The sequence below is a fragment of the Cariama cristata genome, unplaced genomic scaffold (genome assembly GCF_000690535.1).
Source record: "Cariama cristata isolate BGI_N322 unplaced genomic scaffold, ASM69053v1 scaffold18075, whole genome shotgun sequence".
Classification (NCBI taxonomy): Eukaryota; Metazoa; Chordata; class Aves; order Cariamiformes; family Cariamidae; genus Cariama; species Cariama cristata.
The window spans coordinates 16,277-38,855 of record NW_009617163.1 but is presented as its reverse complement, the minus strand read 5'-3'; the positions used below and the strand labels follow the sequence as shown (position 1 = coordinate 38,855).

Here is a 22,579-nt window from a genome sequence, read left to right as displayed (position 1 = left end):
TCAGAGGTTCAAGGGACAAATTAACCCCTCCAAGCGCTGGGGATGCTGTAAATTCTTATATAATGAAGCCTCATAATGTTGGCTATGAGAACTGCGTAGCCTTTCCTTATGTCACGGTCCCAGTCCAAAGTCCAATGGAGACAAAGGGAAAACATCCATTGCCTTCAGTCCTTTGTAGGAATCAAGAAAATTGTTGGCTGGGTTGATTGTTTTGTTTTGTTTTTTTAAATATGAATGAAGGTGCTTTTACCACTGAAAGCACTTTCCCTCAGCCATTAATAATGTCTGTAGGATCTTTTCTAACTGGGGCATCTGTTTACATAAAAAATGCAGTCAAGCATTTTCCACTTAAAAACTAACGCAATTTTTTTGATGTTTTACATATACTGAGCACAGAAATAACTCTAAACTATCCCACACCTAAGATCACAGTGAAAATCATACATTCAAACAAGGAAGTCATGCACTCTAACAAAGCACCTTTCCTGAAGACTGACAAAGTTAATTTAAAATGGTGGAAGAATCCTCTTCTAGAGAGCTATCTTGGCACGATGTTTGTCATTAAAATCAGGGTCGTAGTCATAAAAGGCAATAGGTCAAAGCAGATACATACATCTGGATTTTTATAACCTTACTCCCCTGGTTTAAAAATGAAGATATGTAAAATACTAAGCCATTCACTTACCATGGATTTGGTGAAAGGTCGAGCCAAGGTAAACAGCAGGGTATACACCCACCAGTTACGATGAATGGAGGAGTAAATCATATTTCCAGGATGGACTGAATTAGACGTCACCCCATGGGGAGAAAGGCGTCGGTTCAGCTCGTTGGAGAACAGTATATTGCAAAGCTTGGAACGATTGTAGGCCAACATTGCCCAATACTCCTTCTTAGATGGAGAAAGCAGGCTGAAATCAAGTTTTCCAGAGGAGTCTTTAATTTCTGTAAATCTAAAAAACAGTAAATATGCCTTAGATACCCCAGAGTTAATTTCACTCTCATTAAGAACAACATAAAATGTAGACAACAGAGTAGAACTTGGCCAGAACCACCATAAAACAACAGCTTATTTGGCAGTTGAAAGCATCTACTGGAAATTACCTGAGACCCAAGGAATAGTCCCATACAATATGGCAGTAAAATTATTGAATAATTAGCAAAAGCAAGTGATAAATAAAAACAAGTCAAAAAAAGTTTTAATGATTCAATGGCATCATATATAACTTACAAATCACTTTATTTGAAATCCAAAAAAAAAGATTTTGCCATAGATCCATGAAAGCACAATCAACTTGGAGGATATAATGTAGGATAAAATAACTCTGCATTAGAAGCAGAAAAAAATCAGCATCCTTTCATTTCCCCTTCTTCCCTTCCCCTGATTATTTCATCCAGTGTTCACATACTGCACACTTTCATTTAAGTGTTCAAGTAACTATGGATGAGTCTTACTGCCTCTTAGACTCTTTTTTAGATTAAAAATTGATGAATATAAAGGGGTTATAACCTTGGTAACGTGCCATCAATAGTCTTATATGTTTAAAAGATAAATGTAAACAAAGCCAAAATGAGTTCTGGCAGAGTATAATGTTTTTAAGTATACCCATGGCATGGCTGAACACAAATCAAAGTAACTAGTTGATGTTTTTTAATTGGGTCTGACAGAGTCATTAAACACCAGCTGTTTGTTTCTTTCCCTTTTTTTTTTTTTCCTAATAACAAAGTAGTGAATCTTCTAAAGACGTTTAGATGAAGAAAAGGAAGTTTCCATATAGTATTTTTCCCCCCAATTCTTACAATTTGATTTCTCAATTTACTGGCATATCTTAATATTAGAAAATAATACTACATTTAGTTACAGATCTATGTTTCATTCAAAATAGCTACTAAAAATAAAAAGGATTTAGCAAGCTCTTTTTAATACTCAGAGTTTTCAGAATCAGCTGGGGAGAACAGGGATAAACATAATCATAGTATACACTAGAAAAATGTTTCAAAATATCTATACTAATTTTGCATCTCATGCCCAGAAATGAAGAGATCAGCTGGAATTTCTACATTCATTCTGTGAGCAGAATTATAATACACTCAGAGAAAAGCAACTACAGTATTTGAACTCAAGAGGAATCCAGGATGTTCTGTATCTTGCAGAATTAGCCCTTCAATTTCAACAACAACATTTCTCTTTCATAATTTTTGGTTAGATAAAATACATTTCTGAAATTAACAGGGTTATTCTGGGAGGAATTTCCTATATTCATTCCTCAAGTAATCACTTATGACACCAAAAATAATCTATAAATACTTTGTGTATACTGTATAACGGAAACACGGTGGCATATTTTGAGTCCAGTCCTGCAAGTGTGCTTATGTGAGTCACTTATGTCGGCAATCTCATTGAATTCAGTAGGATAAGGGCTGTACAATCAAATTAACAACACAGAAATAAAGACAGAAGGAAAGTCAACCTACTTATTATTCTGATTTTAATACAATGTGCTTAAAGTACCCAAAAGCTTAATTTAAACAGAATTCATTTGTGCTGAATCCAGAGTAGTAACTAGAAACGAATGAAGAACCAGAGAGGCAAATAAATATTTTGCCTTGGAGCAGTCTAGTATAATATCTTCTGCAAGCACAGGACTTTATTTTTCCCCTAACAGGGGGTCTTGACTCCAGCGAAAAGATCCAGCCAAGGTTTATGGAAGTAATTAGATACCAACACTTCTGTTTTACAACATAGTTTAAGGCTCAGAGTTCTCAAGTAGGTCAGAAAGTACTACTACCCAATAATACCCAATGTCTAAACTAACTCCTTACATGAACTTCTTGCCATTAAACAGGTCAGGAGAGGAAAAGCACATTTATTTACAATGATCAGTTTAAGTGTTAAGATACACCATAATACATGAATTGGACCCCTTAGAAAAAGGGAAATTTACTAGTTGCATTTATTACTTTATTAAAAAATAGACTGTTACTTATTGTTTGATGGGCTTCTATAAACCTTGGCTGATCTTACTGAGTTAGCAATGAGCACTTTAAAAATGTTTTTGAAAACACAGATAAAGATGTTCAGAGATGTGAGCTCTAGTTACACATAGCACTTAATACAGTGAAAAACGAAGATGTCATTTAAAATACTATCAGAGATACAAACTTACAAAGGGGAGCAAGCAGCTGACAATTCAACATAATCTCCCATTAAATAACAGCTCATTTATACATATCCCGTTGTGCCCTCCACATCTGGCAAGTGATTGGAGTTGGCAGATTTATTTCTAGAGCTATCTTGCCTGCCCCGCAGTAGCCTCCCTCACTCCTAACAGGACTCTGCTACTTGCTTTCACAAACCTGGTGTGATTTGCAAAGATAAGGATGTCCACATTTTGTTACCACCTAATTACTAGACATTTCATGTCTTTTAACACCGGGGAGGATTATTACTGGCATTTTCTATTGCTTCCTTTCATTTCAGCCATCATAAATTTAAAATGGTAAAAGTAAATCTATCTGCAGTGTGTCATTTATACCATAAGCCCCTGTGTTTGGAAGTGATAAAGGTTTCAGCCCGACCCTTGGCTGGTCTCTCTCTACCAGGTCCCTGGGGTTACATTTTATGGAAACATGATTAAAAAAATAAGCTTCGTTCTGGGTCACTAAAACATTTCAGAAATATAAAGGCAGGGAAAAAAAAAAAAAAAGCCAAAAAAAAAGCAGCACTCACACATTCTTCCTTTTGGTTTGCTAGAGCTGTTACACATGACCAAAAGTGAAACAGAAATCAACAGTAATGTTTAAAGCTGGACGTTATAGGTCTAATCCTGCAGTCCCTGAACTAAATCAGAAGGCAGTAAGTGGTTCATGCCCACTAAAATTCAGAGTTGAGGCATGCATTTTGCACAAGGAACTTTATTTAAATCAAATCTGTCTTTTCAGTTATTAACACAAATACCGCAAGCATGTCTGAAATAAGGCAAACCTCATCAACATCTTTTTTGCCAACCGTACTCCTGGCAGTAGAAAAGTCGAGCATCTAATATTTTAATTAAAAAATTCACCAAAAGAGGCATGGCCAGATTTCTAATATGTATTAACTACACTACTTCCCATTTTACAATTATACAGCTAATGTCTGCATTGAATTCCCTAATTTCTCATTATAAAACAATTGGATTTCATCTAGCAGTTTTTAATTGCATTGTTTCTCCTGCTAAAATAACTGCACATTCTTCTTGGTAAGATGTTGAAGTTGTTGAATGACAAATCAATATAGGTCATGCCATTCAGATTTAATCAATTATTATTCCATCTCCTCACAAAATCAATGAATGGTCTGAAATGTGGTGAATATCTGCATTCATACAAAGAATGATCAAAAAATACCTACACACTATTATAAAACTAGAACACACTTTATCCAGCAACAGAGCCAAATCCAGTAACATCCACAGGCATTAGTAATGCTTCTATTTTTAAAAAGATTATTCAAATGCAAATGCTTTAGAGTAAGGCCTCTCATTTTCAAAAAGTTTTGCGGTTCTGCCATAACTGTTTTATGCTCTAAGGATTAAAGTTTTCAGCTAAATCAAAGGTAACATTCACCAACCTGTGTGATTCGGAGGACACCACCACAACCCTAGCAGGAGATGACCGGCGTAAAACGTCTTCCAGAAGCTGGACGAGATAGAAATGTCCCAAGTGGTTCACCTGGAAGGTGGACTCCAGGCCATCCTCCGTCAAGCACCAGGGAGCACCAAACACGGCAGCATTGCAGATCAGTATGTGGAGAGGCCTGAATAATCAGAAGTATTGAATAAAATCTAATCAGGAAAAAGAAATCTCAATGAAATACATGTAATTACATTGCTGTGTGAACTGGGCCAAGGCGTGCCTCAGGTGTAGGTGTGAAGGCTGTAGCTGTGGGGTGGCTGCAGGGTTTCTGTGAGAAGGAGCCGCCCTGTGCTGGACACAGCCGGTTCCAGCCGGCTCTGCAGCGGCCCCACCACAGGGCATAGCCGAGCCCCTCAGCAACGCTGGTGGCACCTCTGGGAAAGCCAAAAGGCAAAACGCCACACAGCAGAGAGGAGCGAGGGAAAACAAGTGGAAAAGAGCAGCGTGAATGGCAGGGTGAGAGAAGGAGGAGCAGGAGGAGGCCCTCCAGGCGACGGATCAGGGCCTTGCCTGCAGCCAAGGGAGAGCCCAGGCTGGGGCAGGTGTTCCCTGAAGGGCTGCCGCCTGTGGAGAGGAGCCAACGCTCCAGCAGAGGAAAAGGGTGAGGAGGGAAGAGCAGCAGAGAGGAGCTGTTGTGTACTGACCACAACTCCCCATCCTCCTGAGCTGCTCAGGGTGTGGGGAGGTGGAGGAGTTGGGATGAAGGAGTGAAGTTGAGCCTGGGGAAAGGGACGGAAGGGAAGAGGGAGAAGAAAGCATTCTTTTAATTTTTGATTTTGTTTCTCACTATCCCGATATACTTTAATAAATCAGCCCACCACAACGGTGGTGACATCTTGTCATCTCAAGATGCCTACAAGACTAAGACTACACAGCTTCTCCACTTTCTTCAAAAATATCAAGTAGACTGGTAACACTTTGCATGTCGAGAACCAACAGGACCATAGCAAATCCTGTATGCCCTGAACATTCACAACAATAGTGATCAGCGGATGGATGGCTGATATGCATGAGCAGGTCACCAGAAATAACCTCAACACTATCACTGTTCTCCCAATTGCTAATCAGGAAACAGTCTCCTTCTGGAGCACTTAGAAAAGAAACTTTTCCTAGGGGAGGAGGAACCCCTATCACTTTCCTGTGCAGGGTACACATCTATTCACGACATCTGCACAATTGGTAGGGGAAAAGTGATTAAGAAATAAAGACACAATGCAACAAGGCATACACCCACATGTTTTATACTTCTGCAGCTTGTGAAGTATGCTGTTAAAAAAACACAAGCTGATAAAGACTGAGTTGGAAAATAAAAAAAATCCTCCAGAAGCTGTAATCTTTGGTGAAAAAAATGCACACAACACATATGAGATCCTTAAGACAGAATCCTTCCTCACTGAACTCAGCTAACACAGTTTAAATAGAAACACCATGATGAAGGAACTTGAAATGAAGCATTTCTACCAAACTAAGCTAGAAAAGAACCTAGACTGTCACATACCTCTCATTCAAAAATCAGGTCCAGAAAACTTCAAATTCCTTGACGTCTCCACTGTAATCTCAGGATGCTACACACCTTGCAGCCTTCCCAGTCTCCACAGCAAGATCAAGGACAAACACCCTTTCTCTTCTTCCTTGTCTTTTTTCATATCCTTATGAAACACAGTAAAGACTCTGGTTCTTGGACCTCAGATGGATCTACATTTGCTAGATTGTATCATCTCTAAGAAAACCTTGGCACCAATAGTGTATTCTTGTCCTTGAGTCGGAGTCTGATGCAGCAGACCTCAGCAAGCATACCTGAGCTCAAAACCTCAGACTTGAGAGTCTGCATCTGGCATCCCTGGCTCTGATATAATTAAATAGGAAAGGTCACACAAAATAATGACAGCCAAACAAACACCTTTCATTCCTGCACTAACTGTGCACTAATACCTGTGATATCCTAACACCACAATATTAAGATCTGTCACAATTGTTTCTTTAGCCCGTTCCAGCCTATTATGTCTTTACTGCAACTGACCAAATCCCATGATGTAAAATCAATTATCCAACATAAACTCTAATTCTGAAGATAATAAATGAAGCACAACTAGGAAAAATAGTTGCGTGCCCTGTGTTCTTTTCAAGTTCTTCTTCACAGTGCTATGCACAAAAGATGACAGGACACACAGAGTCAGATCATTTTCCTACATGGTTGAAGGACACATGTACTGCAACTCTGAGCATCTGCAAAAGGAATTCTGGAAAAGAATGTGAAACATGAAGCCCCAGGTTGTCAAACACACCTAAGTAATTAGATTTCTTCAGGCATGTTTGAAAACCCCAGATTTTGATAGCCTAGTTTTCAAAAAACATTTCTGGGGGAATCAAATGCACTTTAGCTGAATACTGAGACAGAGCGCTGCATAAGTACTGACATAAACAGTAGGCTGTATTTCCTTATTAAAATAAATTTAAACTTCAAGCCCACTGGGAAGTTACCAATGTAGTCTGCTTTAATAAGAAGTTAGCAGTCTAATATCTGTACCTGTGCCAACTTGGAAAATTTTAACAAAAACCTTCAGACGCAGTATGAAACATCTGTGTACTTTGAGAGGCTCATTTTCTGAAGTGCTGAATTTCTGATTTGCCTTTTGGTCAGTGCCACTTATACACATAATATCTTCACATACATACTACACCCACAAAAGAAACTGAAGATAAAGAGGAACTGTCCTTTTCAAAGCAAGGTTCTCTCTTTCTGTTCAAACTGACTTGCAAAAAAGCAGTTCTGTTTTTCATCTTTGCAGTCTCACTCAACACAGTGCAAGCAGGCTATTTACTAAGACAGGCAGCATTGTATGTTTTAAAAGGTATCCAACCTTTTGAGGCATACTTTATCAAAATGTTTTAAACCCAAGTTCATTTTGCCTCTTTGAGATGCTTCTACCAAGAGGAAAACAAAGCCTCATGAAGCTTGAGAGGGCATGTGTAGAAACTTTGGATGATTCATCATCTCTTCTGAAAACTTATGAAAATCTCTAGCAAGAATTAATTTACAGATCTGTAAATCTGCTGGGAAAAAGGACAAGTTTTTTCAACACAGATGCAATTTTTGGTACAAGAGCCTCCTGTATGAGAACTGAAGCACATGAGTACAGCACTAATACAAAAAATACCATTGCCATTCCCTGCAAAACCAAATGTGGCACTTTTAAAAAGATCGTAATTCTAGTTGATAATTGCATATGCACTATGAAGTAACAGACCACAGTAAGACAGAAAAGACTCACATATGAACCAAAACTATATTCCACCTATCCAAATTGTAGTATCCTTCATTAATACTAATTACACAATAACTACCACAGGCAAAATACACACTCTATACCTAAATCTGTCAGCCCAATTAATTAAAAAGATGATTCTATAATTATAAAACTATAAAATGTAGTCACATTTAAATTGTAAGGGCATTTAATTGGGTTTTATAAAAGAAATAAAATTATGCATCAGTCCTTTTCATGTGATTTGTATTTTTCAAACATTTTCTTCTAATTTTTTAAAGTAATTTAAATTAAAGAGACCGTAAAGTTAAAAGCATTTACAATATTCTATTAGAAAAATCTGTGAAGAAATATAAAAATAAGTTCAGAGACATTTTAAACTAATATCATACTGAAAAGGTAATATCAGATTCCCTTTTAGAATTCCTTTAATTTTAATTAGCATTAGAGGTTTTAAATGGTTAAAAACTGGTTTCTCTAGAAAATACCACAGAAAAGAAACCTAAAAGGTTGTATCAATAGATACTGCTGTTGTGCTTCATTTCAGCTCAGAAAGAATCACCCCTCAGATTTGGATCCATGTCGATGAAGCTATTGGAGTCTCTTGTCAGACTGCTAACAAAGGTCCAATTACTGAAAATTGTCATCTAAGTTTTTGTGACCGGGACATTTACACACCAGGAAAGGATTGAGATTATCTATGTAACAGCCACCATAGAGCTATGAATTTCAGCCACAGATGACAGATTCTAATCTCAATGGTGCAGAGCTCTGTTATCACTGAACATATCATTATGCAGGAACAAAATTTTTAAGATACCTGACAATTCACACCACACATCTGGCACTACAGCTTTGCTTTATGACAGGAGTATTTTTAAGTGATAGTAGAACTATGACCTTGACTCCACAAGTTCATTAAAAACATTACTGCAATTTACATTAGGCTTCCCTCTGAGCCGAAGGAAAAAAAATAAATCCCCCCTTGGTTTAAAATAGTTCAATAGTTTGCAATTCTACATCAAAGGCAGAGCTAAGGCCAACAAAAAAATGTCAGCAGCAAAGGAAAATATTCTTTAGTGTTTACTCCTGGTATCGACATTACCAAGCTGCTCCTTCTAACCATGATGCCTATTTGATATTTCTGGAAACACTGTATAGTTAAAACCTTGCAGAGTGTTTTGAAAATTTACCCCTATGTCTCCTTAAAATGTCTTCAGTCAGTGACTTACATCACACCAAGCAAGCTAACATGGTCTACCATTACAATTTAAGTATGCACTGGGACTTGAACACGAGCTGTTCCATCATAGCATGTAGTCACTGTTTCTTATCTTTCACAGCATGACTGAGACTCAAGAATACACTGCTTTAACCGCAAGCTATACAGCAATTCCAGAAAACTCTCATCATGCTGGTAAGTGTAGCTACAATTTAGTGAAAGTTAAAAAGCATGTAGAATTAACAAGGACATTCTTAATTGTGAATATCTCAGCTGAAAACCATCGAATATCTTGTGCACTTCACAAGTCTGTGACACATTACTAACCCTTCCATTGGGCAAGTCATTCAGACCTCATATGCTGTGCTCAATTCACCATTAGAATCAACAAAGCAATCAAACTGCCCTGCACTATGGGAAAATACAGTAAGTGAATACATTAGACAGATACAGAAATTAAGTTGTTGCTATAAATCAGTTAGTTATGGAATTTAATAATCAATTTTTTAGCACCTGATGTAAAACTATGATCTGTCAGCAGCCTCCCAAGTTGGCTGCGTGCCGCAGCAGATATTTCCAAGGGAATTAATTACTGATGATTTGCAAAGGTAAGAATAATATTTTTCAACAAATGTAACCTGTGCACTAGGAGGTTAAACAAACACCACCAAAATGTCAACAGACTTCTTGGCTTTGGTGTTCTCCCATTTCAAACGTAATGAAATAGTTAACCAGAAATTATGCAAAGGGAATACTTTCAAATCTTCCCATGAAGCAGAATGTCACACCATCTGGGGCACTTCTCAAGTGATTTGAAAAGTTCACACCGTTTGGAATTACACAGAATTTCAACAGAAAAGGCTTCGCCATATCCCCAAAGTCCCATAAGCAACTGTAGACCTATGTCACGGCCAGTAAAGAAGGCAGAGTTGTGATTCCTCTTCCACAAAGAAGCAAAGTCACAGCCCACCAAACTTTTCCATCTCATAACTCTAAACACCTTTGTTGCTTTCTCTGAAAGTTAGAAAATGGTACTTCCTTCTGCGAGGGAATGCGTATATTCACAAAGGAAATAACCAACACGCAGGCTGGGCTTATGGCTCTCCAAAAAAAGGGTGAGTTAAACAACCATCTCCAGAAATCCCTCTCAGTTTTACAAGCAGCACTGATGGGAAATGATGCAACAAGAAAATCACTAAGAGTCAGACAGCAGCAGGAAACCTCAGAACCATATATAATCTAACACCAACCCAAAAACATTCACTTCTTTGATGAAAACAAAACAAAACAAATAAAAAGCACTGCTTAACTCAATGAATTTTGGAAATGAATGCTTAATGTCTAACATCCCTTTTTCTAAAAATATTGATTGAAAAGTCAGCAAAAATACCCTCTGTTGCCACCTGTCAGTTGACAGAATTGTGGATCCTTGTTAGACAGGCTTCATTTTAAGGCAAGACACTAACACAGGACTTAAATCCCTGATGGATGACCTCCTGCTAGTAGCAAGGAAAATTCTCTGAAATTCATCCTACTGGATTTCTTTGCAGGATTTGACACTGTTGATCAGCAAATACTTCTGCTCCACTTCCAAGAGATTAATGGGAGTGGACTGAAACTGTTCTGCTTCTTCCTTCACACCAAATACATGGGAATTATTATGAGCAGTTGCTCCTGTGTCTTCATAATATATCATCTGCATACTGCCATATAGGTCAACCATCTCTCAACCACTATTCATTACCTCTATAAAATCTTCAGTATACAATTTCATGAAAGTTTGGAGAAGGAACAGAGGTCTCAACAGATTTAGAGCTAAACAGAAAACATCCATTAGTCCTGGCCTTCCCTTTATTAGCTTTTCTTACACATACAGGGGAAAAAAACTCAATTAAAAAAAAACCATATCATCTTACACCTCCAGAAATTAATAAGTTCTCTTCCTTTGAAGAAAAATTCTGTCATTTTAGCTCTAGGGGGACAGAAGAGTTTGAGAGGCCTACTTTTCCTCTTAATAGGGTACAGAAGCAACTTCAACTATTGTGAAAATTTTAAAGTTAAACTTCTGAAAAGAGATTCATACCCAATATTAAATAAATAAACATTTAAACATTTAATCTTTTTAAACATTTAACACTTTAAGCATTTGTAATGCTGACATCAAACAGACCTCAGTGAAACCCACACTGCCCAAAGCACCTTCCCTCAAAAATGATCCAAGCCGGGATTTCTCCTTTCACTCTTGTATGACTTTCGCAAAGACTACACAAAAAATAAGAAAAGCAGGGATGAGGTTTAATTTGTTGACATGATCTGTGTCCCACACTTGGCTAATTTATACACTGCAATTATGGTATATGATACTGGAAATCTGAGAGTTTTGGAACTTTTTAGTCTACATTTTCTCATTTGGTACCATTACATCAGTAAATCACTATCTTTTGATAACAAACTATTGCTTAAAAATTAAGGTCAAGATTAGTATTCATACTTGCTTTTTAACTTATAACTACAAGGCAAGAGGGAGAAGGAGGAAGAACTGTATTTTACAAGCACATGGTGTGTTTCTTCCTTCTATTAGGTTCATACCAGGGAGACTCTCACTTTTGGGGATTCATTATCCACAGCTCTGAATTCCCTTGTGCATAGCTATAATCTAACCTTACATTTCCTCTGACTGACAGCACACAGTATACTCAGGGTATTGATATTAACAACAGGTGTCAGTGCGGCTCGTCCCTCACCTCAATGCCTCCTCAGGACCACATTTCAAGACAAAATCCATCCAAGAAACCTTTGTCAAAGCGTTGTCTCTTTACTAGTTCTGTATCCCTGGGGACTCAAAATACTTCCATACGTATGGATTTTGAAAGTCCTGGGGCCAGGTTGGGGTGGAAGAGGGACAGGATAGGGCTCTGCAACTTAATTTCTATATCCATTTAAGCTTTCAGCATTTCCATTCTACATTCTCTTCCTTTTCTCAAGTCCTGGCACAATAAGAGGAGCAATTTGTTCCATTCCTTGCCATGCCTTGCAAAGATACTTTGTTTTGTTTTGTTTTAAATCTCCCAAATGCTTAGGAGACAGCAGCAATGAAAATATCCAGAACCTGGTAATTTTCATTCAGCAGCACACCTAAGGACATTCACTACCTCAAAGTGGACACATACATCTTTTTCAAAATCCCAATGGCAAATCATTTTTTACACGTATACACAAGCAGCTACAAACAAGCATAAGCTGGGTAAAGGAACATTCATTTTTGCAATAACTGTGGAATTATTTGTTCTTTCTGCATGTACTTCTAAATATACAAATTTCATTTGTACACAGTAAGTACTTGTTAGAAAAAAAGAAAGCTACAACTCACAAGGAAGGTCAATTACTACTTTTATTACATATTCGTGATATTTCCCCCAGAAAACAGCTAACTCCTTGGAAAACATTTTCAGGACCACAGTTGATGATTCAAACAATAAAACACTTCATGCATTTTGAACATTTCACTTGCCAATGACAACTCCTTCCTCTGTTTTGCCTAGAGATATATAGAGCTGCAATAGAGTTCAGAAAGCCCCTAGCAGCTGTGTGCTGCCATTCAGGCCTGTAAGATTCCATGTTGTGATAAAAATTAATGTACTTTGACATCCTCTGGGATTTTTTGTGCCTTGGGAACAGCTAATGAAGAAATACAACCTTTTCAGACTATAACGCAAATTTTTGGATTCTAAGATTAAGACACATGTGGTATATGCATGGCCTGTCTAATGTCAGCAGTAAGGCTTCCATACCCAAGTGCCAGAAAACTCTGCCTTCATGTGTTTTAATTATCTCCCATAGAAAGCCTTTAACTAAATAGACTAAATGCATTTTAATGTATATCTAATTAAATAGCTACTCTTGCCTTACATTTCAGAATTTTTTTAAGACAACATCAATTAAACACACAGATCTCAAAACCCATTAAGCTATAATGCTGCAAAATCCTTGTTTTATTTGCAACAGAATACATTTTAACCATGCATATTAAGTCATACATATTTTACTTCCTTAGATACTCAAAACAGCCTTCACAGCTGGTGCATCTCGTGGAAATTTTTTAGGAAGACAGCACCCCAAGACTCTATGAGCCATCTTAGAGTCAGCTTAGACTTAGGCATAGACACATGGCTCAAAATGGGAACCACAACAACCAGTGTCCTGAGCAAAAAGTCACTGGAGAGTTACCAAGGTTTCTTCATTAGGTTACAGTAAAAAGAGTGCAGAGTGTCCAAAGACAAGTGGCAAGTTTGCAAATTTTAGACACCACAGTTATAAAACTATGTAACAAACACCTAACAAAATCTCTCTGCTATTAATATGTAAAAATATTTAATATTTTTGCATATGCAACCATATGTAAATTTACGGTGAACTGTCAATCCTATTTTTATTTTAGTATAGACTTTTACTTAAAAAAAAAAAAAGTTCTGAGGCAGGAGGTATTTCCACAACACAGCATGAAAAGTGATCTGGTGAAAACGTCATGATCTCTGCCTCCAGTAAAAGCAGGGAGGAGTTAAGCTTGAGAGATTTTTAATTTAAAATACTGGAAACAGTTTTTGGATCCACATGACTTGACACATGCTACCACAATGGGTGTATAAGAGCTTAACAACAGAAGAAAGAAGAAAAAAAAAATATTTATGCAGAAAGCCAATCCCTAGGCTTTAATAAGGAACAGTACCACCACAAAGAGAAAAAAAAAAGTTTCACCCTAATAATACGTATGTTTGTTTCAAATGCAGTCAGCCTTTGATCTCATTTAAATTTAAGATCCGTGCTGTCTGCAACAGTAACTTCTGAACCATGCATGTTTCAATACTTAATTCAATGTGGATAGTTTTTGATATCTCAGAAAGTACAATGTTGTTCAGAAGTTTGTGCCTCTGTGGCACTGTCACAATGGCAACTATTGTAAGTTGAGAAGACAAATATAATAGCACAAATTTTACTAGTTTTAATTCACAAAAAAGTATTTCTATAAATGGCAAAGACTTAACGGATTTGTACAGTGTTAAAAAATATGTTCAAATTTTGCAAGACAATATGTAGTGGCAACGATCATCTTTGACAGAGATACATCTAGTACAGAAACATTAAGCATATTGGTATAATGGCATCACTATTAATTCATTTAAATAATATATTAATTTTCTCTGGATCTTTTAAGTTATATATGCAACAACTTGCTAAACAGATCCCATTTTTATCATATAACGTCTATGATTTAATTGTGGTTAAATTGGAATTAAAAAACAACTTAACACACCTGCAATATGTCAGTTATAATACAGGAAAATGCAGAAAACCAGTATTCTGGAGCGAATTTTCAGCAGGCTCTGAAATCTTAATTGCACCCACAAGGTTTCAGAGCACTTCTGCTTGCAGCATGAAAAATGAATGTACTCATAGAGTTTGAGGCCTCAGTTAAGGAGGCCAGCTGAAAATCTGGCCCTCTCCTTTTTGGGTCTGGTTAGGGAAATAAGAAGAGACTAAAGTTCCAAATGGAGAATCATAATTCATAACTGCTGTCTTTTCCATATTTTTTACACACAGCATAAGTGAATAAACTGTTATCATATGCCAATTCTCACAACAAAATAAATCCTATTTTAAAGTATAGGAAAGTAACTGCAGTGAAAAGCTACATATGGAATTCCTGCATAATTGTGAATTGCTGCTACCAATTCAGAAAATTCTAAGTAGTAGCTGTTGGCAAACACTATTTTATATCTTTGAAGAAATTCAAGATTTTTCAGGATAATTTTATTTTTTTTCCTCGAACATTGAGAACATTAAATTGATATCTTACTGTTTGGCTGAAGATAACTTTAATTCAAACCAAGTGGCACTATGCACCGCTCAAAACTAAAGATGCACATAAAATTTCAGCTGTAACTTTATTACTCACTTCTGCCTGCTAACTGTTTTGATCATGGAAGTGTTCTTATGCTGAGGATCAGGCAAATGCCATGATACCATGATTGCAAATATTGACAACAGGTAGCTATTTTGGAAATTTTAGAACTGAAACATTAGTGCTGTCCCTCAGTTAAAGTACGCAGGTTTTAGTTGAATATGTGAGGATTAAACTGAGAAATAGATACCAAAGTATCACATCCACAAATCCACGCTCTTACACAAATATCAAATCCTATAGACCCTGAATTATCAAACACTGATGCTGACTAAATTTAAATGCTACGCTGCATACAATCACAGGAGGGCAGTCATTTTTTCTATGAAGTGGATTAGTACCAACCATAATTCCTCACATTGTGCCCACTCAATGAAGAGGAGATTCAATTCAGTGGTTTTTAGTTCCAAAAGCCTAATATGAAAGATTGGTTGGTCTGCCTCTTCCAACTGCACAAAAATCAGCTAATGCCAAATCCATCTTAGCCCAGAACATTATTATAAACAGATCATTTATTTGATTTTCCATAACAGAGACATTCAATCAACTGCCTGAACTGGAAAGTAGCAGAGGAGAAAGAGTAGATACAGATAAAAGAAGTAACTTGAACAAATCTAGCCAATTAGGTGCACTGAGATCTCTTTTCCTACTCTCATCCTAACCCTAGCACTGTCTTCACATGGAAGGAAGGTGGAGGTCATTCACGCCCGGTGGAAATATCCAGTGGGGAATGTATCTCCAGACAACAAGCCAGGAATACTAAAAGATAGATAGAAACCACTGTAAAAACAAAACAAAACAAACAAAAAAAACAACACAAAAAACCCCATGCAAACAAAAAAACCATAGAAATAACAGCACTGCATTTCAAACGACAAGACAGCCTAATATTAGTCACCATTACTGTAACATAATGAGCTGACTTTCTCTGAAGAATCTGTTCTGTAAATCCTTCAGCCCTATCTTTTACCAAGTTAGCCTTCCATTTTATGTATTAGACACATTGTGTTCAGGCTGTGCTACAATGAAGTAAGAGGTTGATCAGACATTAAACAGCAATATTGTTTTATTTTGTCTTCTCCCAAAGATGACTTTGGGAGATCCAACTAAGTTATTGCATTTAGCTCATTCTGCCCACAGAATCTTTGTAACTGTGAGAGCAAGAAAAAATGGATAGCACTGTTCTGCTCATAAGGAAAGTTTATATTCTGCTGCAATCACAGAACTGCAGGATCTAAAATAATCTGCAAAACCCTTTTACCCCAAAGCTTTATTTGAAACTGCATGGATAAAAAACAGTCTCAAAAAGAGAAACAGCTGTATCAACTCAACAGTATAGATAATGCAAACAAAATAATTTTTTTTTTTTTTTCTGTGAGGATGAAAGATTTTCTAGAATATATTTATAGGAATACAGCGTAAGTTGCCAGTCTTTATATACTCTGAGCCCAGATTTTATCTGTGGAGAAGGCTGCAACACCTAACAAATCCAAACAGGAATAAAAGATTTCTATCAAATTTCAGAAGCATGATAACTTGAAAATGAATCACCTGATTTTTACTTTCAAACAAGGAAGGCTTCTTAGCTCTTAAGTACCACTCCAATTTATATTAAATGTTTCTTTTCAGAGTAACTCTTTCCTCCTGTTTATTATTTATGTTTTTCTCAATGCTCCTTCTGCTGCATCATTTGTTTTCTGTATGCAACCAGCCTCTATTTTGAGGAGAGGATGACATTCCTTCATTCTTCACGTAGTTTCCACAATCTCTCAGATTCTCAAGCACTTTCAGGAAGGCATTTTTTTTTTCTCTACAAGTGATTTGATTAAGGCAGGAGGTTTACAATCTCAGCAATTTTCCTTCTGCTCCCTGCAATCCCACCATCACCACCTTCCCCAACTGCAATAGGATTTGATGTTTTAACTCAATGAAATTTAGGGATCCTTTTTCTGGAGTAGTTCCGTTTTAGTTTTCTCATCCAGGAAGAGATCTGTGAAACATAGTCCTTGAAGACACTTTTCCAATAGCTATCACCAGGGAAGAACAGGCTCCCAGGTTGTGATGTGACTATGAGTACATCCTTATGTCCGTTGACAAAAAAATAGTGTCTAGTGCCACAAAGTGTCCCAGAAACGCGGAATTTCAAAAGACAAGCAAACCTATTCTCTGTTTTATAAATTTTCAGTTATTAGGTCATGTGTCACCAAGACCAACAGATTCTGTAGAATACCTATGTGTCCAAGAAGGCAATAGTGGACTGGAGAAATTAAACCGACAATAAAGCTATCTGTATACAGAAGTATAAGATGTTCACCACTGAATACTAAAGGCCCCTTCACATAACGTGTTGTGAGAAATAAAAATACAGCTCTTTATTAAAATGTGTGTGTTCATATGAAGTTTCTCCTTCACACTTTAAAATTATTGTAGTTTCAAAGCCTTTTAAGAAAGTTAGGCTACCAGCTGACAGTCTTGCTAAAGCATAAAGAACAAGACTCAGTCTGTCACTGAAGCCTGTAAGATTTCTTTCAATTGCTCCTAAAGCTACTAATGCAAAGGAATCACTGACCTGACAAAAGCCTCTGGACACTACAGCAAAACAAATAAATGAAGAGACAAAAGTAGTTAGTGTACATTAGGGCTGGAAAACACATAGGGCTAGCATTGTAGTAATAAGATGCTACTGCCATGTAATTGCTTTTCTGACCATATCCAGACATAGTTAAATCACAAAAGATCAGAGCCAGAAAGATCTAGTAGGTCTTCCAGTCCATTCTCATGCCAGTGCAGATGACTGCAGATACTTTTCTGTATCTGTATCAGATAAAAGATCTACTGCTACAGTCAGTGTGGGGGGTCTGGTTTCCATCCAGCTTCAGACCTTAAACAAAATATAACTGGAAATTCACTTTGGTCAAAACCCCACAATTCTCACAACAGATACAGACATTAGACTTTCCTATAAAGGAGCAGTCCTTGGAGTAGTCCTGCCAGACAAAAACACATCTGAGCACATGTTCGAGACAGAAATATCTGAAGGCAAGGCAGAGGCTATAAATGCTGTCTATTGCTAAAATTTTTCCAAATAAAATGAGTGAAACATTAGTAAAATCTGTCCATCACTGACAATAGAACTTAACAGACCTACGCTGCTAAAACAACGCATGCCAACAAAAGTAAAACAGGTTTTACTGATTCTATATCTTCTCATTTTCTAAGTTCTCTGGCAAAAATTGATTTAAGCATGTTCACTTCTAAGGATTTATAAACATGCATACCAAATAGACTAGCTAGGTTGACCATGATATCATCTGCAACACACAAATCAAGTCGAGAGCTGCATTTGGAAGAAGGGTGGTTTTAACTTTCCACTGTACTGTACAGTTTTTAAAGAAATGTAGCATATTAAAAGCATGAAGAAGCTAAATTAAAACACTTACTGTTCTTATATTATGAACCCGAGTTAGTACTAAAGTGGCAATACTGCAAGGACTTGTCCTTCTGTTTCAAGAAAGTTTTAATGTATGAAGAAGATATATGATAAGAAAATACTGTTACCAAGGATTTTGGCAGTAAAGGAACTTGTGTTAGAAGTCAGTTTTGACAATTCTTTGAATCTAAAAGACCTATAAGTACTAAAATGTCATCTGTCTATCCATGTGAGATTTAGCTTTGGCAGTATTTCAAAAGTGAAAAAATGTTCTTTGTTATATATTTTCCCTACGACAATATATTTTCAAAGCTGTCTAAGAGGCCATATTCTCTTGAGAAGTACAGTAAGATGTACATGTGTTACGGAAATATTTGCAGAAAAAAGCTAAGTTTGAATACTCACAACAATCAATGGGTCAAACTGCGGATAAAAGCACAAAGTGTGGAATTTATTGTCAAGAGTTGGCACAAAGATTTCAAATAATTTCTTCAATTTAGAGATTCATTGTTCTGTTCAAGCTAAATTGAACAAACCATTTGGAAGCTAACCTGATAATCCCCATATAAATTTGTCTATTGTTAAATGATGTCACTCTCACCCCCTCTCCCTCCTCTTCTTTTTTTTTAGTTATGGACTATTCCAGATACAGGTCTGGAAAATGGAGCTCTATGGCTCACAGGGCTGGTTTTTTTAATGCTTTAAAAATAAAGAGAGCGAGACAGAAGGATAGAAAAGAAAGTAAGACAAGGAGTATACTAATTGCTCATCCCTGACCTCTTCCAAACCACAGCAAAACTGATAAAAGTTGCCTGAGCTGTTTTCTATGCAGTTCAGTTTGGTGTTTTCAATAGCCACAGGGGTATCAATGCCCCTTTTAAAGCTGGGGCTACACACGGAATAATAAAAGATCTGTAATTACTTTTTTTTAACATGAAAACAAAGGATCTTTAACTTACATTAAAAAAATAAAAAACTATGAAAAGATTATTCACTAACTGTAGTTGCTGATCAGTCCAACTATGGTGAATTCTGCCAACTGTGCTCAGCTGATAAAGACATTAAAATAACAAGAAATTACTACATGTAATTTTCTAAGTACTTACACATTCTTGGATTTGAATGCTTCAGCAAAGTGCTGCACACTCTGAAGAGAAGTAAGGTCTAAGGTCATTGCTTCTACCTTGGCTTTATGCTGGAACAAGAGAAAATACAAAAAAAAGATAAATAACAGCAAGTTTAGTTCACAGTGTCATGTTACAGTAAACGTGTAACTTGAAACTTGTCCCATTCCCTTGTTTAACATTATAGCCCCAAAGTGAATACAAATCATCAAAATGAATGGACGAGCACAACATTTAGTGCCAAAAGTAGCATTGCAATTTTGTTGTTCTGCTAAAAACATACACTATGTAACACACAGCCTTATACTATACAATGAATTGACACAAGGTAGTGTTAAGGTTAATATGGTATCTTTTTTCTTTCATTTTGCTGGTGAAACTTACGTAACTCTTGAAATAAAAAGTAGAGTAAGCATTATTCTTACTGCATGGTATTTTTTACATACCATACCAACAAAAAAAATTCAGTAAATATTCTATAAAAACTAGCTAAATTCAAACTCACACATATTAATCCAAAACAATCTATTGTTCATAGCAGGTGATATAAAAGACAGTATAATATGAGTATAGAAAACAACTGATCAGCCTACACAGTTTTTTCATACAATAAGAGTTTATCAATGCATAATATCTTCTAAAGGAATTGCGTATGTACTTAAAACCAACTTTTCACGTAGGAGAGGATGTGCAATCCCACAAAATGGCAGGTTAACCTGAAGGTGCTAACCTTAGGTGCCACCAAAACAACTCTTCTCAATTTTCAGCTTTAAGATCTTTGTTCTCAGATCTTTTGAAACGCTTATACTCCAAACCTCAGAATAAAATGAACCGAAAATCTATTTTCATTGCAACCACTAAAGTGAAAGTCATCACAGAACCAAGTGGACTGTGGCTCTTTCAAGCCACAGTTCTGAACTAGCTTTCATTTGACTGCAGCTGCGTGTCTGCACCACAACATCCAACAGCTCTCTTTAGTCCTTCCACAAACGCTGTACTTTAAGACATTTACGATCCTCTGCAAAATACCGACAGTCATGACATACCAGTCACGTAGAACCCCTAAGGAATTACGAATGTGTGTATTTGTGCTCACCCTCACTTTTAGACTCACTGCTGCCCAACACCACGTAAACTCTCTGGTACATAAAAGAAAGCTGGCAAAAGCTCTGTACTCTCCCCAAACCTAAACATGTCAACTTTGAGTCCACTCTGCCTAGCTTCCTCAGCAAAAAAGAAATTAGAGGGACACTTCACATAATTCCAACATGCTACCTACACCTACATGTAACGGTCACGGTTCAGACTGGACATCAGCACTGCTGAAAGAAAGAGCAAGCAAAAGATGGAGCAGATACAGTGGTATTATGCAATCAAAGGCAGCATTTATGTGGAGAGGCGATAGGGGCTTTGTTAGCACCACAGCGCAATGGGGGATCTACTGTGATTACAAGGTTCTACAACGAGCATTTCTGGAGGAACAAAAAGGAAGCAGCACACATGTCAGGGCAGAAGGAAGCCAAGAAGAGTGCTCCCATTGTCTCCCAAGTTCAAGCAATTCATCTGATCGTGTTTCATTACATCTGGTACTTTTCTCCCTACATCTGTTTTCTATTTTACTAGCACCCATTCTGCCTGCCACAATTACCTTATAGGTTGGATTTAAACAGAATGTCACTCAAATTCCTTTTGTCCCACTCCAGCCAGACTTACAAGGACAGCAAAATAAATACAACTAAAATTTCAACAGGTTCAGTTCCCATAGGAAGTATCAACTGATGGAGTCTGAAAATGCTAAATCAAACTTTGTTACAAAGAGTTTTTTTACCCTCACAAAATGCACATCATTCTGGAATTCATTTTGCCCCACTGGGTAAATATTTTCTTCTGTTTGATGGTCCAAGACTTGAGAAAGATGATGCTGCCTTGCATTATGCAATAGAGCTCTGTAACAGCTTCTCTTCAAGTTTGCAGTTCAAAGCTGTTTACTTAATAGAGAAGCAGCGTGCATAGTTGGGTTTATTTTGCTTCTGCTTTCCTCAGCTGGAACATTCTCCTGTCTCTCCCAAGGGTAAAAGGACAAGAATGCTACAAATACAGGGACATAAAGGAGGGGGGGAGTGTCAAAAAAAAAAATAATCAAGTAGTTTAACAGACTATACCACAACCTGTTAGCTACTGTTCTCTTGGGGACACAGATTCAAGTCCACATGATATTACTCAGATAATGCTTTGCCTCTTGGTGCCATGTGTCAGGCTTCTGCTACTGATCCCAAGAACAGAAGAGAGGTGTCTGTGTATTTCAAGTCCAAAAGGAAGAAAAAAAAAAAGTATGACACTTCAAAAGAAATTAAGCACACTAAGATTGGCCTGGATTTGTGGATTAATATATTGAAAATGTAAAAATCAGAAATTTAAAAGCCATAAATAAATTATTGAAAGTGAGAAATGGTTGACTGTTAGATAGCAAATGTAAACTATAATTATGTTTCTTCTGTACCAGTTTCATCAATGAAAGGAGACCACCTTTCTATATATAATCCATTTTCTTCAGCCACTAAGGTAATCTATTTCAAACAATTTAACACTACTTCACCTTTTTTTATTTTAGCTTTGACACGCATACAGTTACAGAAAAAGACAAAGAAAAAGATTTGTTAAGAAATTCAGGAAATTATATCTAAAATAACCTGAAAAAGGAAAAATGAAAAAGGAAAAAAAGGATGGGTTTAGTAATATAGTAATGTCACAATTTCTTTAAAAAAAGCTATGAATAAGGCAATATACTTGCAAGGTGTGTTCTTAATAACGTAAGAATATCTCCAATCAATGATGAGTAGAAGAGTTTTTGTTTGTTTTCTTACAGTAGCTCAGTATTACCTTTGTTATAATGTTTTGCTTCTT

At 36.8% G+C, this 22,579-nt stretch overlaps 1 protein-coding gene across 1 annotated transcript; it reads right to left on the bottom strand.

Moving 5' to 3' along the window:
- Positions 1 to 685: 685 nt before the first annotated feature.
- Positions 686 to 19,746, bottom strand: LOC104161876 (WW domain-containing oxidoreductase; the record flags this gene model as incomplete). The annotated part of the gene is made up of 3 exons (XM_009700451.1): positions 686 to 950; positions 4,610 to 4,795; positions 19,658 to 19,746. Coding segments are annotated over 3 exons (540 nt in total), but the record flags the coding sequence as incomplete, so codon positions are not given.
- Positions 19,747 to 22,579: the final 2,833 nt, after the last annotated feature.